This window comes from Bremia lactucae, linkage group LG4 (genome assembly GCF_004359215.1).
Source record: "Bremia lactucae strain SF5 linkage group LG4, whole genome shotgun sequence".
Classification (NCBI taxonomy): Eukaryota; Oomycota; class Peronosporomycetes; order Peronosporales; family Peronosporaceae; genus Bremia; species Bremia lactucae.
In genome coordinates this window covers 5,964,699-5,978,821 of record NC_090613.1, presented here as the reverse complement: position 1 = coordinate 5,978,821, position 14,123 = coordinate 5,964,699, and the positions used below count along the sequence as shown (strand labels likewise).

The following is a 14,123-nucleotide window of genomic DNA, read 5'->3' as shown; positions in this document are numbered from 1 at the left end:
TATTAATGCAAATTTGTGGTGAGCGTCGCCTTATTGAGCTTTCGATGCGGTGGTTGTGTTTTAAATTGCATTTCTGCACTTAAAGAAATGAAAGACGAACATTTTTAAATTCTAAAAGGAAGTTGAAGTCCATTTTTTTCAAATGAATTTAGAAATTAATATTACGTGAGCATGGACACACCAAACTTCTCGTGGAATGTAGTAAAATGACGTCCTTGACCAAGTATGCACGTCAATGGCTCAGTTGCATAGCGAATGGATGACGTCAAAAAATATTAATCCAGACGGGACGGTCAGATTGTGCGGCTTTTTAAAGGAATTACCCAAGTTTTGACGGGATTGTAGCCCTTGACAAAGATATTATAAAGCTGGGATGTCAAGGGGGTACGATGCTTTCGCGAAAAAACGTATAGGCACTAGCAATTGAAGGATGCCTATTGGTTATGTATGCTTACATTAGCGGCTGCCGCGCTAAAGGGGGAGATTTTTTGACACCTTGTCGATGTCTTTCCTATCGTTGAGGTGCCTACGACATTATAATTTGTCAATATGCTTCATACACATACGCAAGGAGAAGTGGCCATCGGAGATGCTTTACAGAAATTACAAGCGTGAACCGAGACGGCAAAGTTGCTCATGATTACACAAAAATAACGACGTGTTGAAACATTAAAAACTAAGAATACACTTGCTGCTAGCTAAATGTGACCGCAATTTTTTGGGGGAAAGACATATCATGTGAGATAATAGGATTCGTGATGACGACCCAAAGGCTTTCAAATTCGGGAGTTTCCGTTATAGCTGGGCCGTATACTTTCCCAAAATTCCATTTACATTTCTTGCGTAAGCGCTTACGAGTCAATTGTCAACTAAGGTGTACGCGGGCACGTCGTAATGCGGCCACGCTCTTCTCTTGGACACACACCTTAGCACAGCGAGGAAGCAGATTAACCAGCTTCTCTTTCGTGCAGTGAGGTAGTTGTGGTGGGCGCGTTAGCGACCTCGCCCAACGCACTGAGTTCTTTGTTTAAGTGTCGTCACGGGAGCGGTAATCCGGTCCCTCGTGCGCACTTACTAAGTAGGAAATAGTTTTCAGACTGATTTATATTTAATCGCATTAAATATAAACACCTATTTTTACTAATGAAAATGTCATCTCTATAGAAAACACTTAATATGTATTACGAGCGTATCTTTCTAGATACCTCGCGTAACGGATAACGCTAGCCGTCATCCCTCCTAATGTGAATGCACCATGTGCATCACATACACAAGGGTTGGTCACAAATGGGAACGAAACCCGAGTGCGGGGTCTAATTACTTAAATTAAGTAATTGATCATCTTCTTAAGTACACCAAGGTAATTAACGGGATTATGTAACATTAGGGCAACTTTAGCCCGTTACACCATCCCCCCTAAAAAAAATTACATTTTAAATTCGTCAAAGAGGAGCGAGGATCTGCGAGCAGCTTTACGCGCCGCTAGTTCTCTCAATCACTCAAGCGACCTGTTTTTCCATACACGGCGCCATAGATGCCACCTAAAAGGGGCCACGGTGGTGGGTCGTCTGCGAAGACGCCCACTCAACCTCGCACTAAGCGCACGCGCCGCTGTAACTCGCCGGCCGCGTTCAATGCCTTAGTTGAAACGCTGACAGCTACTGCTGCTGTCGCGTTAACGGGGCTAAAGGATACATCCCACTTTAACAGTGAAAATGCTGATCCGTCGCTCATTGTCGACTACAGTGAGTCGACACCGATGCCGTCACCTCATAGTAGTGCTTCGGACAACGAGCTCATGAGGAAGGATGATGGCGCATTATCGCCCATCCAAACTTCTCTCATGGCCCACAACATGGAGACAGTAACATTTACGGATGCTGTCTCGTCGTCTGCGCTGGATAGAGCAGCGATAGGTAATGAGAGCGCTGTTCATAAAGGCGCAGCTGCTTCTTCGATGGCTATAATAACAACACCTTATGCTCAGACCATAATCCATAATGGTTCTGACATAAAGGATTCGGAGCCTGGAGCTCCGCCGACGACGTGAACGTGCTCAGTCGGTGTCACAAGCCAGTCGTTTTGAAAGAAGCTATGTGACGGGTGGCATATCACCGATGCCCCCTCCATCTAAATGACCCCTTTAGAACGGACCAAGAGCGTCGCTCCTAGAGCGCGCTTTTGTAGACGCACATAATTATGATGGCGTCTTTAAATCATGGAGGGCTCAGGGAAAATCGCTTGGGCGTATTTTCCCGATCCCGGTCGTGTTGCGTTCAGATGAAACGTCCGACCAATACGAGGCGGAATTCCTGCGCCGCATTCATCCGCATTCGGATGTGATGTAACAGTGGTCGCAGCGAATTAATTTCGCCCGCTTGCGTGTGAAAGAAATCATGGGCAGTACTGTACCCCCTGTTTCTTCTCACAACGCTACTTTTGCTAGTCCATCTGAGACTAGCGAAGAGGCTAGTGCTCCTTTTCATAGGCAGCCACCAAGCCGGGCACATCAATACGTAGGGTATCGATCGGTTCCCAAGAGTCAAAACGCTTCGGATAACCTTTCCATTGAATGAGAATCTGATGCCCTTGCCTCACGGAGCGGTGGGCAAGCAACCTTCTAACAAGGAAGCGTTCATAATAGATTTATTTATTTACTACGATTAAAATAAAAAAATCTATTATGATTGCTACACTTCAGACTTATGTTAATGAAGGCTTCGTCCCCAAGACTATCGATAGCGGAATTGTGTAACACGGATGCTCGTTACTTAATTATCATTGCCTGTATGAGGAATAATACTTAAAGAGGAATATGATTCCCACCTGCATCCATCAGTGAAGGTGGTCCCTGATAGGAGTGGCGATCTCGCCCACCTACTCGCGGATTCAGTCACAGGCGTTAAGCGCTGCTGAACGACGTATTGCGGATCTCGAGAATCAAGTTTCGCGACTGACCTCGGATCTTGTTGATGTCCGAGCAAAGGCTCGTCAGGGTTATGAATGCCTGAAGACTAGTACTTAACAGTACTTTATACCCACTCTAAAGCGTTCATTATTTTTGCGACCATTTCGGTCCGCATAATCTTTTTGCTTGTCCTGTGCGCTTGCCATTGCGCCACGGACTTTACATGTGATGGCTAATTATTCATTCACAAAGCGTTGAGCCTCGCTCACGCTTTAGCATCAAACTCGTCTATGATACCGCCGAGAGGTCGGTCGTAGGACGTAGTTTTATTGACCAATGCTAAACTGGCAGGGTCACTAGAGCAAGTTTCTGTCTTTAAGATGATACCCTCATGGGTCATCGTCATATTGAAGAAGCTATGTCCCTCTTTCGCACCGAGCATAGTGAGGGGCCCTCCTCCACTAAGACTTGGGCTATGCACAAACGAGACTGACGTCCGAGGATGGCGCAGTCCGTTAATATGAAACGGTGTCTCACCCGTACTGGCGTGGACACTGTTATTTATAGCGAACTCCACAAAGGGCAATTGCTTGCTCCACTCTTTGGGAGTTGCTATAGTGCGCAAGACATCCGCCACGACACGATTGGCACGTTCTGCTTGGCCATCGGTCTGGGGATGATCTGCGATCGACATGTGAAGCTTGCTACCTAGCAGCTCGAACACATCTCGCCAAAAACCAGACGTAAAACGTGGATCCCGGCACGATACTATGGACTCGGGCATCCTATTTAGTCGGTAAACATGATCCAGGAACAAGAGAGCTGCCTTTTTGCCTGTGATCGATGTTTTACATGGTGCTAAATGCACCATTTTGCTCAGGCTGTCTACAAAGACGACTAGCCCTGTCCGACCCTTATGATCGGGCGGCATGCCAAACATGAAGTCCAGGCTTACTGACTTCCATCAGTTGGTTGGAATCGGTAGCGGCTTCAGTGGCGCACTGCTGGCCGGTGCAGGCTTAATGCGCTGACACTGTTCGCAAGAGCGAATATAGTTGGCCACCCATCTAAATAGATGTGGCCACCAAAATTCATATGACACTCGAAAGAATGCCTTCTCACGGCCCAGATGTCCACTGTATGGCGCATCATGGAGCTCGTGAAGGATCATCAATTTGAGATCTGTGTCATGAGGCACATTGATTCTCAAGGGATCACAAGCTGACAGCTGATGCCATACATCCTTTCCTGTGTCCTGCGTAGAGTTCGCAACTGTGTGTGTACGCCAGTCTATCCATGGTTGGCTTTTTGCCAACCATGGCATGCCTAGGATAAGGTCATACGGACTCTTCATACCTAGCACCGCGAACTTCTCCTTACAAGAGAAGTCACTAAAGCTGAAGGCGAGTTCTACCTGAACTCCCTCAGACTTAACGAGTGCGCCGTTCGCTAAACGAACGGTCGCCTCTGCTCACTTGCCATCCTGGCAAAGCGACTCAAACATCGCCGGTTTCTTTCTTAGAGCCGCGAGTTTTACAAAATTTTGTGATGCACCCGAATCCACTAGGAGGGGCATCACCTGGTCATAGCCTCTTACTTGAGCGCTATAGACCAGCGGTGGTGAGGTCCAGAATTTCGAGACCTCAGGGACTATGCTACCCATTTTTTCCACAACTCTGGACTTAGGGATAGCTTCAGAGTCCGCGTCAGTAGGGCATCCTGCCCATACTGCGCTCCTGCATTTCCCGACCCCTCAGTGGTCGATGCAGAACTCATACGTCTCGCACGCTGGTTCTTGCCATCGCCCTTTGGGAGGGAGTCCTCTTGCTGGGCGTCTTCGCCCCAGCAAGGACCCTGGCATAGCAGCGAGTCATCATATGGCCGCGCTTGCCGCATTTGTAACAGACACCGTCTGCATTGCCCAACTCCATGGGAGAGGCATCTGACATCTTGGCCGACGGCTTATATAAAGCTGTCTCCGAGGCACTGTTGTAGGATTGCTCCTCAACCGAGGCAACTTTGATTGCCTCTTCTATCGTTGACGGCACCTTTCTGAAAAGGGCCTGTCGCGATGGGCCATGCCGTAGTCCGTTCATAAACGTGGGCACTTAATGTGCTCCGGAATCGGACCTACGGTTATGGATGCGGACAGCGAGCGCATCTCTTGCACATACTCTTGCAGAGATCGCTTCGCCTGTCGCGCTCCAAAGAAGCGCGCCTGAAGCAACACTTCGTTGTTCGGCGGCTGGTACATGGCGCAAATCTTGTCTTAAGGAGAAAAATCGCCCATGTAGGGAACGCCTTTCTGTCCGCCATGAGCGCCGAGTAAGCATAATCTGAGGCCTTACCGCACAGATGCGACATGGCGTACGACACCATCCGGCTCTCGTCCTCGATGAGCTGCGCGACACCGCATTGCTCCACGGCTAAAAGCCAGTGGACAATCGTTTGCGCTGCAGTTCCATCGTTCCATCGAACTTGGGCGGGTCCATCCGAATAGGCCTCGGCTCAGCCGGGCAGAGAGCATCTCAACCGTCCTGTTGAGAGCCTCGCTCCGAGCCTGCTCATGCCTTAGCCCAATATGAGTCGGAGTGACGGACTCCGCCGCAGCATGGCCCTGCACCTCGGACGCAGCCCTCCGCTGTCCGAGCACAAATGCTTCAAACTGCTCCAACTGAGCAACATGTTGCTCAGGAAGACTACCCAGGAGCCTGGCCAGGGCTTGTTCACCAAGTCCCTACGCCATAAGCCCTACCACCTCCCGATGATGTTCGGAGAGGTGGGAGAAATGAGCCCAATCAATATTGAAGCTCATCCTCACACGTACACTCGCAGAGATGCGGGTCATGGGAAGGATTTCAAGTGCTACCAAGTGTAGGCGGGCATGTCGTAATGCGGCCACGCTCTACTTGGACGCACACGCTAGCTCAGCGAGGAAGCGGTTAACCAGCTTCTCTTGCGTGCAGTGAGGTAGTTGTGGTGGGCACGTTAGCGACCTCACCCAACGCACTAAGTACTTTATTTAAGTGTCGTCACGGGAGCGATAATCCGGCTCCTCGTGCGCACTTACTAAGTAGAAAGTAGTTTTCAGATTGATTTATATAATTGATTTAAAAATAAATACCTATTTTTATTAAACAAAATGTCATCTCTATAGATAACACTTAATACGTGTTGTGAGCGTATCTTTCTAAATACCTCGCGTAACGGATGACGCTAGCCGTCATCCCTCCTAATGTGACTGCACCCATGTGCATCACATACACAAGGGTTGTTCACAAATGTGAACCACACCCGAGTGCTGGGTCTAATTACTTTAATTCAGTAATTTACCATCTCCTTAAGTTCAACAAGTATACTTCACGGGGACTGTGTAACATTAGGGCAACTTTATCCCGTTACATCTCGGTTGACAAACGTATAAATTACACTTCGTCCATGATTAGGCAACGAGACGTCTTTGCTCATTTAATTCGAAGCTTGTGGCGGCCTCGTCGCTGAGTAACGTAATTTGACCGATGGCATCGATTCCGTCACTTTTCCTACTTCAGCATTAAATATCGAGCAATGCGATCTTCGCGATTGATAGTATCGATTGCAACGTCGCTTGGCCAATCCGCCTTATTGAGCAAGCATCAACCTCTCGTGAACAGAGATTGGACCAGACTGAAAATAGAATATATACGTTATTGACGGTCGGCACATGTATTTGTCAAGGCTTCTTCTTCTTTGTGACCTCGAAGCTCGCAAATAGGCCTCACAATTAGCATTGACACAACTTCTTGTTGATTCGGTTAGTGCAATGTTATGTGTGCAGTTGCCACGTGAAAGCTACGAATGCTACGCTGCAAGTCGACAAAAACAAAACAGCCATCCAAGACGTATCGGCGTTTATTTTCAAGCTCATCAGACTCGTACTCTTTGTTCCAGTAAAGATGAGCACATATAGATACCACGGCCTTGACTAAAACACAGAGTGTGACTCACTACCCGACGATGCGAGCCACAGCAGCTAAAGGATTTACTGCTTAAACTTAGCACTCTTATTACATACGGCCTCCCTGCTAAGAGATATTTTGTCGAACAGGTTTAGACTATCAAATGCGTGACGAGACTGATGACATCTGATGAGAATTGCAACAATTCGCAAGCACTGATGTGCTAGTGACTGTCGATATTAATGTTAACGTTTAAGAGATGCGCTATTATCTTGAAAACGTCCGTGCACTCTCGTCGTAATCACAATTATAAGCGTTCATATTCTTACAAAAGGCTTGCCCCACCATTGATACGTGTTTTTGTATCGAGTTACCTTTTTAAGATTGGATATATTTAACAAAGAATGTGAAATTGAGACAAAGCACAATGTTGTGTATTTGGGTAAAACGAAAGCTTGCAATAAATTTTATACGTTTCTTGAGATGTATGTCGATTTTCTCTCTTTAAATTCCTTTCTCAATAAGCTTACCAGTAGCCGCCACGGTTGCCACCATAACCACCACGGTAGCCCCGATTCCCGCCACGGTAACCATCATACCCGCCACGGTAACCTCTACGACGGCCGTAATATTCTTGGTTATCCGGCGATGAGTCGTCCATTCCAGCATCAAATGATTCAGGTTCAGCTTCAGTAAGGACAGCATTGTCGACAGCCGGCTCTTCAGCAGTGGCAAAAGCAGCAAGGTAGCAAAGCGCCCCCAAAATCGCGAAAGAAGACTTCATCTTAGTGGTTACTGATAAGAATTGTTGTGTGTGTGTGGAAGACGTTGAATTGTCGAATGAGCTCACTTGGCCACCTAATTCACAAGAAAGCGATTTCGAAGAAAACACTAGTCATTAGTTGCAAGTCAATAAACATCGCTGCCGATTCCTCAGATAGTCGAATCTATTTCCATCCTCAGTGACTTCAAAGCTTCAATCGAAACATTATTTTAGAACTATGGGTTACGTTACAAGGACTTATAACCGTTTTCTCTAAAAATACGGAATCTGGCTACACAAGTCACATGTGGTGTGTGTGTCCATAAATTTAGTGTGCAAGTTGGGTACCGTCCGCGTGTCGTAGCCTCACTTGTCAAAACGTGGTGATGTGGACGGCATTGGGGCTATGCGCGGGAGGTTTCTTGGCCTCTAGGGCCTACGCAACGGAGCCACAATTGCGCTACGGATTCGGCGACTGTGTCGACGAGAAGCGGACGTTGTATTACTATATTAAAGGTGACGGCACGTGTTCCGCAAACTCGACGGGTCAAGTGCTCGCTAAACGTAAGACAACAAATTCCCACGTGTCTCGTAATCATTAACACTTCATGACTGGCTCGTAGCTCCTGTTCATGGTCTTCGATGTGACGTCCACTGTGCGCGAGGCTTTTATCTTGGGGCCAAGTACGTCAAACAAAAATCACTCTAAATTCGCATCGCTTTCTTTACAAAGTGCACATGATATGCTCTAGTTTCTCCGGTCCGACGCCTGTTTCAAGCTGTGAACGCTGTCCCCAGGGAAAGTATTCATTAGGTGGTGGGAAACTCTTTTCCCAGCGCACGAATGCATGGACATCGCCTCTTCCCGTGGAGTTGGAGACGGATTGTATGACGCAAGACATGTTTACAGGCGAGTGGAAACACAATTGCAATCCATGGTCGGCTTCCAAGGATGGATCGTTGATTTCATCGGGTGAAAACTCGGGGGTACTTGAGAACTTTGGTGGTACGAAACTTTATTCCACGTTACGCATTGGCGCAACGTTTGTACGCGATGGTTACGTGACGTTTAAGTACCGAGTTGATGCGGAATTACCGTACGATGGCCTTGTGTTTCAAGTTGACGATACTGCAGGAGCCGAAAGTGTTTCGCAATCGGATGGATGGAAAGAAAAGGTTGTTCCAGTGACAATGGGGGCCCATGTCTTGGCGTGGCATTATCGAAAAGATTATACAGGAGACGTGGGCGAAGACAAAGCGTTTCTCAAGGTGATTGAAGTCGTTGGTACTGCCTATTCGGACTTGCATTGTCATACTTGTGGCGGTGATATGACGAATAGTGGAGGATCTTTATGTGCATTCTGTGACGTGGATGAGTACGCTGCGGCCAAGTCAAATAGTGAGTTGGAATTTACGTGCTACACGTGTCCTGATAACACACACGCTCCGAAAGGATCGATTGGCATTTCGTCTTGTGTCGAGCAACGTCCGTGCTCTCTTGACGACGTTAATGCGACGTATACACCCTGTACAAATGGTCTACGGAATGTCACGTATTCATGGCGTCAACCACAGACGTGTGAGTTACAGCAAACGTCAAGCATACAACTTCCGAAGGCGGAACAAGGCGTCGAATGCGCAAGCTGTGCACGTGGGTATCAACTTGGACAAGGCGATGAATGTGAGCCATGTGGGACGAATCAAGTACGGAGTGTTACTGGACAATGTACGATCTGTCGTGCTGGAACCGTGGTCGTGAAAACACTCGAGTTTGGCGTTGGGACACCCGATGGATGGGAGGAGTGGCCTTCTATTGTCGATGCAACAGCAGCGACAAAAGCGGGATGGAAATTGACTAAAAGTGGGGTCTTGTTGGCTCAACATACGAGTCCTGACGACGAAAGTGGTCGCTGGAAACGTCCAAGTCGAACGGTCTTGTTGTTTCACGTGTTGTTTGAACATTCGGGGTCGTTGACTATCACATACAACCTCAGTGGTGTCCCTACGTTTGAAGACATTGGCTCGCGTGCATGGGTGGAGCTTGAAATTCGGGATGTGGGGGCCAATAGTATCAAGATCAAGCGTGAAATGAATATCACGGGCAGTAGTTATGACGTTGCTAGTAGTAGTAGTACCAGCGACGTGACGGACGAGTTCACTGCGACGCACTTGCTTCATGGCAGTGAGAATGGCGAATATAATCAAGTTATTCCAATCAATGTCACGACGGCCGTAATGAAAGAAATTGCATTGGTTGTGCGTGCAACGAGTGCCGAAGCGAAGCGAGCAATGGAGGTGCGAGTGATGTTTCTTGGACTTGTCGGGACTCGAGATGGAGCGGGGGTGACGTGTGACAATTGTCCTATGGGCTATGCCCCATTCGAATCGGAAGGGACTGGTTGTCATGTTTGTCCTGCAGGGACATTTGCGGATACCGAGGATCCCAGTGGCATTGTTGCGTGTGTCAAGTGCCCCTTGAATACGTACTCGAAAGAAGGTGCGTCCACGTGCACCCCGTGTGGGGCCAATACGTATAGTGAAGTCGGTGCTATCACGTGTGCGGCTCCTCAAGCATTGACTGTGAAGGCAAGTCCTGCAGCCTCGTCATCGTCGTCGTTAGAGGTTGTTTCATCTGCACTTGGAGGACTTCAAGTGACGTACAATTTGTCGCTCTTAGAAGCGCTTGTGTGGGGGAATGCGAGTTTGTTTTTAGATGATACGGTGTATGGGAATGCCACGAGTTTATTGTCAACTACACGTGTGCATGCGTCGATTCCATTTGAAGCCGATGGTCAGAGTTTCTGGTTCTCGGGGCTCTTTCGTCCACTTGGAACGGGATGGAAGGAAAAGGTTCCGGGTCAGATTGTTGATGAACAAGTTGATACGAATAAAGACGTTGCGCATGTTGTGATTGCTAGTATCACAAATCCTCGAGAAGCTGGTCACTTTTTTCAGCAAAATAGTGGTCTTTATGGCAATGTATTGTGTTCCGCCCCCCCGGTATTGTATTGGTTATTGTGTGTGTTTTTTTGTTGTTGAAATACGCAACTTATCGACGGATGATGTTGCAGCAATGGAAAGTTGTTAACGGCGGAAGGCATATGGAAATTTTACCTTTGGACTATGGAGCAGGAGTGAAGGTCTCGTTTACGGATGGATCGGGTTGTGTAAAAGGCAAAACCATGACAACAACTTTTCATTTTGAGTGCGATCTTGGCAGTGGTAAGCGTTTTGTGATATAGTTGCTAAAAAGTAGGCGACTTATTCGTAATTTTTTTTATAATAGGCACGACCAGCAAACCTGCAACTGTGTCTGTAAATGATGACGACAAGTGCGATTGGAACATTGTATGGAAGACAGCATACGCTTGTCCCATATGCGACGACGATTACTTTAATGAGCTTCGTTCGACTTGCAACGGTGGGGAGCAGCTGGTCTCGTATGCTCGCAAGCTCGCATGCTATGGTGGTGCAGAGACGGCGAGCACAAATACCATTTCCACGTGCTCCGAGAGCGCTGTGGTGCTGAATACAAAGGATTTGTACTCGGTGTATGCTGTCATTGTTGTAATTGGGTTTATTGTCTTGCTTCTGTTGATGGGCATTCTCATTATTCATCGCAAGTACCGCAATGTTTACAATGATTATTTGTATTTGAAGGGCAAGTTGCCAACGGATGAAAAAGAGCAAGGTGATGGCACGAACGAAACTACGTTTGAATTCACGCCAACGTCTAATGCACTTCACAGCTCCCCAATGGGTCTCGCATCCTCTCCCGCTTCATCTGGGCAAGTGGATGTCGACCTCAACGACGATGGCGTCGAGCTGCAAAAAATACGGAGCGTTTAGACACACATTTTGTGTTGGTGCAAATTGAATATACTTTACAAGGTTACATTTTGACCATTTGCAGCAAATGAAAGGGAAGTGGTCTTTAATGTGATTTAATTCTTTTTTGCATGTCAAACAAAATTGAATCAGTAAGATCTCTGAAGGTGAAGCATGAAATACATTAGTTTCTGAATGGGGCAAGGTAGTCAATGCCCAAACTACGGAATATTATTTTGGCAGCAATGACACATCTTCGACACAATTATTCGAGTGCTATAGTGTGCTACCTCGAGGTTAATTGTACAATCCATAAAGAAAAGATTCGTTTCTTTGAAACAAATCTTTCATGCAAACATATTGGATTCCAGCGGATTCCCTACCCTTCACTATAACTTTTTAATTTTGTTTAGGTTTTTTGGACGTCTCGGCTAATAAATAAAAGTAAAGTTCCGCTATTTGGCCATACTGTTACTTCACGTGTCGAAGGGAGGCACATTACGCTGATAAAATATCCTGGAAAGAGCATTGACAAATTACTGACGTCTGAATAAAGATTGGAGTTACCTGCACAGAGATTATTGTTGTATGTTAAAGAACAAGGGATTAGGTGTTCAGGTACGAATTGAATATACTTTCAAGGTTACATTTGGACCATTTACAGCAAAATTGGTGATCGATAAAAATGAAAATATCGATAAATTGAGCAATACACATGGATTTAAAAAGTATTAAATTGTGTTGCTTTTGTAAAATCTGCGTATATATTTTTGACATTACAGCGCTGTGATGCATTTGATGCTCGGGAATACGGCACGAGTGCTTATTTAATACGAAGCCGACCTTCTTTCATCGGATAGTCAAGTACTTTATGTTGCTTGACAAAGGTTTCTACCAAGTAGCGCACCACTGGTCCTGTCCTTAATTGACAAGTAGACTCGAAAAAATGCCATCCGTCTAAATGACAAACCATTGGCATTCCCACAGTAACTAAACGAGTCCATTCAATCTTTTCTTCATCTTTCAAATCAAGCTCTTTCGTGGTACCAATTGGCTTAATAGGATCTTCATACTTTTCACTTGTCAATTGAATCGACGAAATTGTTGGTGTACCAGTCGAAGACATCTCGTAAACAATCCGAAGACCTGAAACATGAGGAAAAGACGCGGTCATTTCAGGAGCCCGTCGAAGCCAGTACGTAAGAGCATTTTGGAGCTCTTGTAGTGAAAGCCTCATAACCACCGTCGGTGTATTCAATGGCAAATACTTCAGTAGCCATTTCCGTGTAATTACAAGTCCTGGATGATGTAGCCTATCTTCTTTTAAAAAACTAGCATTTACAAGTCCGACATCAACTTGAAGACCATATCGTACCGAATCGGCCACCAAATTGCCCAAATTGCTTTCCTGTGTGCGACATGTGACACGGCGTCCATCCAAAGCAGTTTGAACGACTCCCAGTGGTTCTAATTGACCTTCTCTCAACTCCTCCTGTTCAACATTGCATATATATTGATGAATAATCGCTCGACAGTTTTGATCGGCTTGAAATCCTCGATTTTGAAGCATTTTCCATTGAAAACTCACGTGACCATTGGATTCAAAGTCCGTATCAATCAAAGAAGAGATTGTCATTTCAATCGCCCCAAGCCAACAAGCATCTCTACCAGATTTGTGAAGAAGAGTGGAAACACCGGCAACACTCGTGACTGGATAATGATCGTGGCCTCCAAGGATCAAATGAATACTAGGAACAAGCGTTGCGAGTCGAATATCATCCACGAGCTTTAAATGCGTAAGAGCTACGATCACATTCGCTCCTTGCTTTTGAAGAATCTCGACACATCGACGTGCATGGAGGTACTCATTCTCAAACACGACACTAGGACCAGCAAATTCATCCTTGCCCGTGGCCGTGGTGACGACTCCAAAGAGGCCCAATTGTAGTCCAAAACGCAGTGGAATGATACACGTATCGACAAGAGGTGCAAAGATCTCCTTGCTGCTACTCGAACGAACGTTTGAACCAAAGCTTGTAAAGTGAGCCCCTTGAAGCAAATCTTGGAGATCTTTTGCTCCAAAGTCGAATTCGTGATTTCCCACTACGACATACTCAATGCCAATTTCATTGAGTAATTCCACCATCAGAGCTCTAGAGAGTAAAAAAGTTTAAGACGGATTTTGTTATGACGCGAGGCGAAAGAGTGGATGACGCACCCTTTGTCTTTGCGATCACGTTCCGAGCGCCATAAGAAATCACCATTTAATGTCACGATTACGTGCGTATCTCGTGGTATTCTCTTTCTGGTGATTCGGAGCATCGTTGCAAGTTCCGCAAGTCCTCCAACGCCGTTTGAGCATGGAAAGAGCTCATAAACATCATTCACAGTGAGAAACACTACTTTGGTCGAGATTCTGCGTATCCCTTGCACCGATTCTGGCTTTATAGCATTGCAAGGAAATAGCGCATCCTCTTGCACTCGCAAACAGCTAGTGCTACTTGCCGCAGAAGCTTTTTCATTTGAGCTAGACTGCATAGCTTACAATTATACTTTATTGCATTTATTTTTAAATTGATCAACATGCAAAAACGAATTAAATCACAGTAATAACCAATAAACCCATCGATTTCCTTCTTCTATCAAATAAGATGCGAGTTTTCTGCCAAAATTATTTTGAGCCCAT

The 14,123-nt window shown here is 46.2% G+C and overlaps 3 protein-coding genes across 3 annotated transcripts; 1 reads left to right on the top strand and 2 right to left on the bottom strand.

Moving 5' to 3' along the window:
- Window positions 1–7,372: 7,372 nt before the first annotated feature.
- Window positions 7,373–7,630, bottom strand: CCR75_001898 (uncharacterized protein; the record flags this gene model as incomplete). The annotated part of the gene is made up of 1 exon (XM_067959999.1): window positions 7,373–7,630. The coding sequence occupies one exon, from the start codon at window positions 7,628–7,630 to the stop codon at window positions 7,373–7,375; it is 258 nt and encodes an 85-aa protein (XP_067816825.1).
- A 365-nt stretch (window positions 7,631–7,995) lies between these two features.
- On the top strand, window positions 7,996–11,728 carry CCR75_001899 (uncharacterized protein; the record flags this gene model as incomplete). Its single annotated transcript, XM_067960000.1, has 5 exons — window positions 7,996–8,173; window positions 8,233–8,293; window positions 8,362–10,609; window positions 10,681–10,831; window positions 10,896–11,728. 5 exons carry the CDS (start codon window positions 7,996–7,998, stop codon window positions 11,456–11,458), a joined length of 3,201 nt encoding a protein of 1,066 aa, XP_067816824.1. The 3' UTR covers window positions 11,459–11,728.
- Window positions 11,729–12,260: 532 nt separating this feature from the next.
- On the bottom strand, window positions 12,261–13,975 carry CCR75_001900 (uncharacterized protein; the record flags this gene model as incomplete). The annotated part of the gene is made up of 2 exons (XM_067960001.1): window positions 12,261–13,590; window positions 13,656–13,975. 2 exons carry the CDS (start codon window positions 13,973–13,975, stop codon window positions 12,261–12,263), a joined length of 1,650 nt encoding a protein of 549 aa, XP_067816636.1.
- Between the last annotated feature and the right edge of the window lie 148 nt (window positions 13,976–14,123).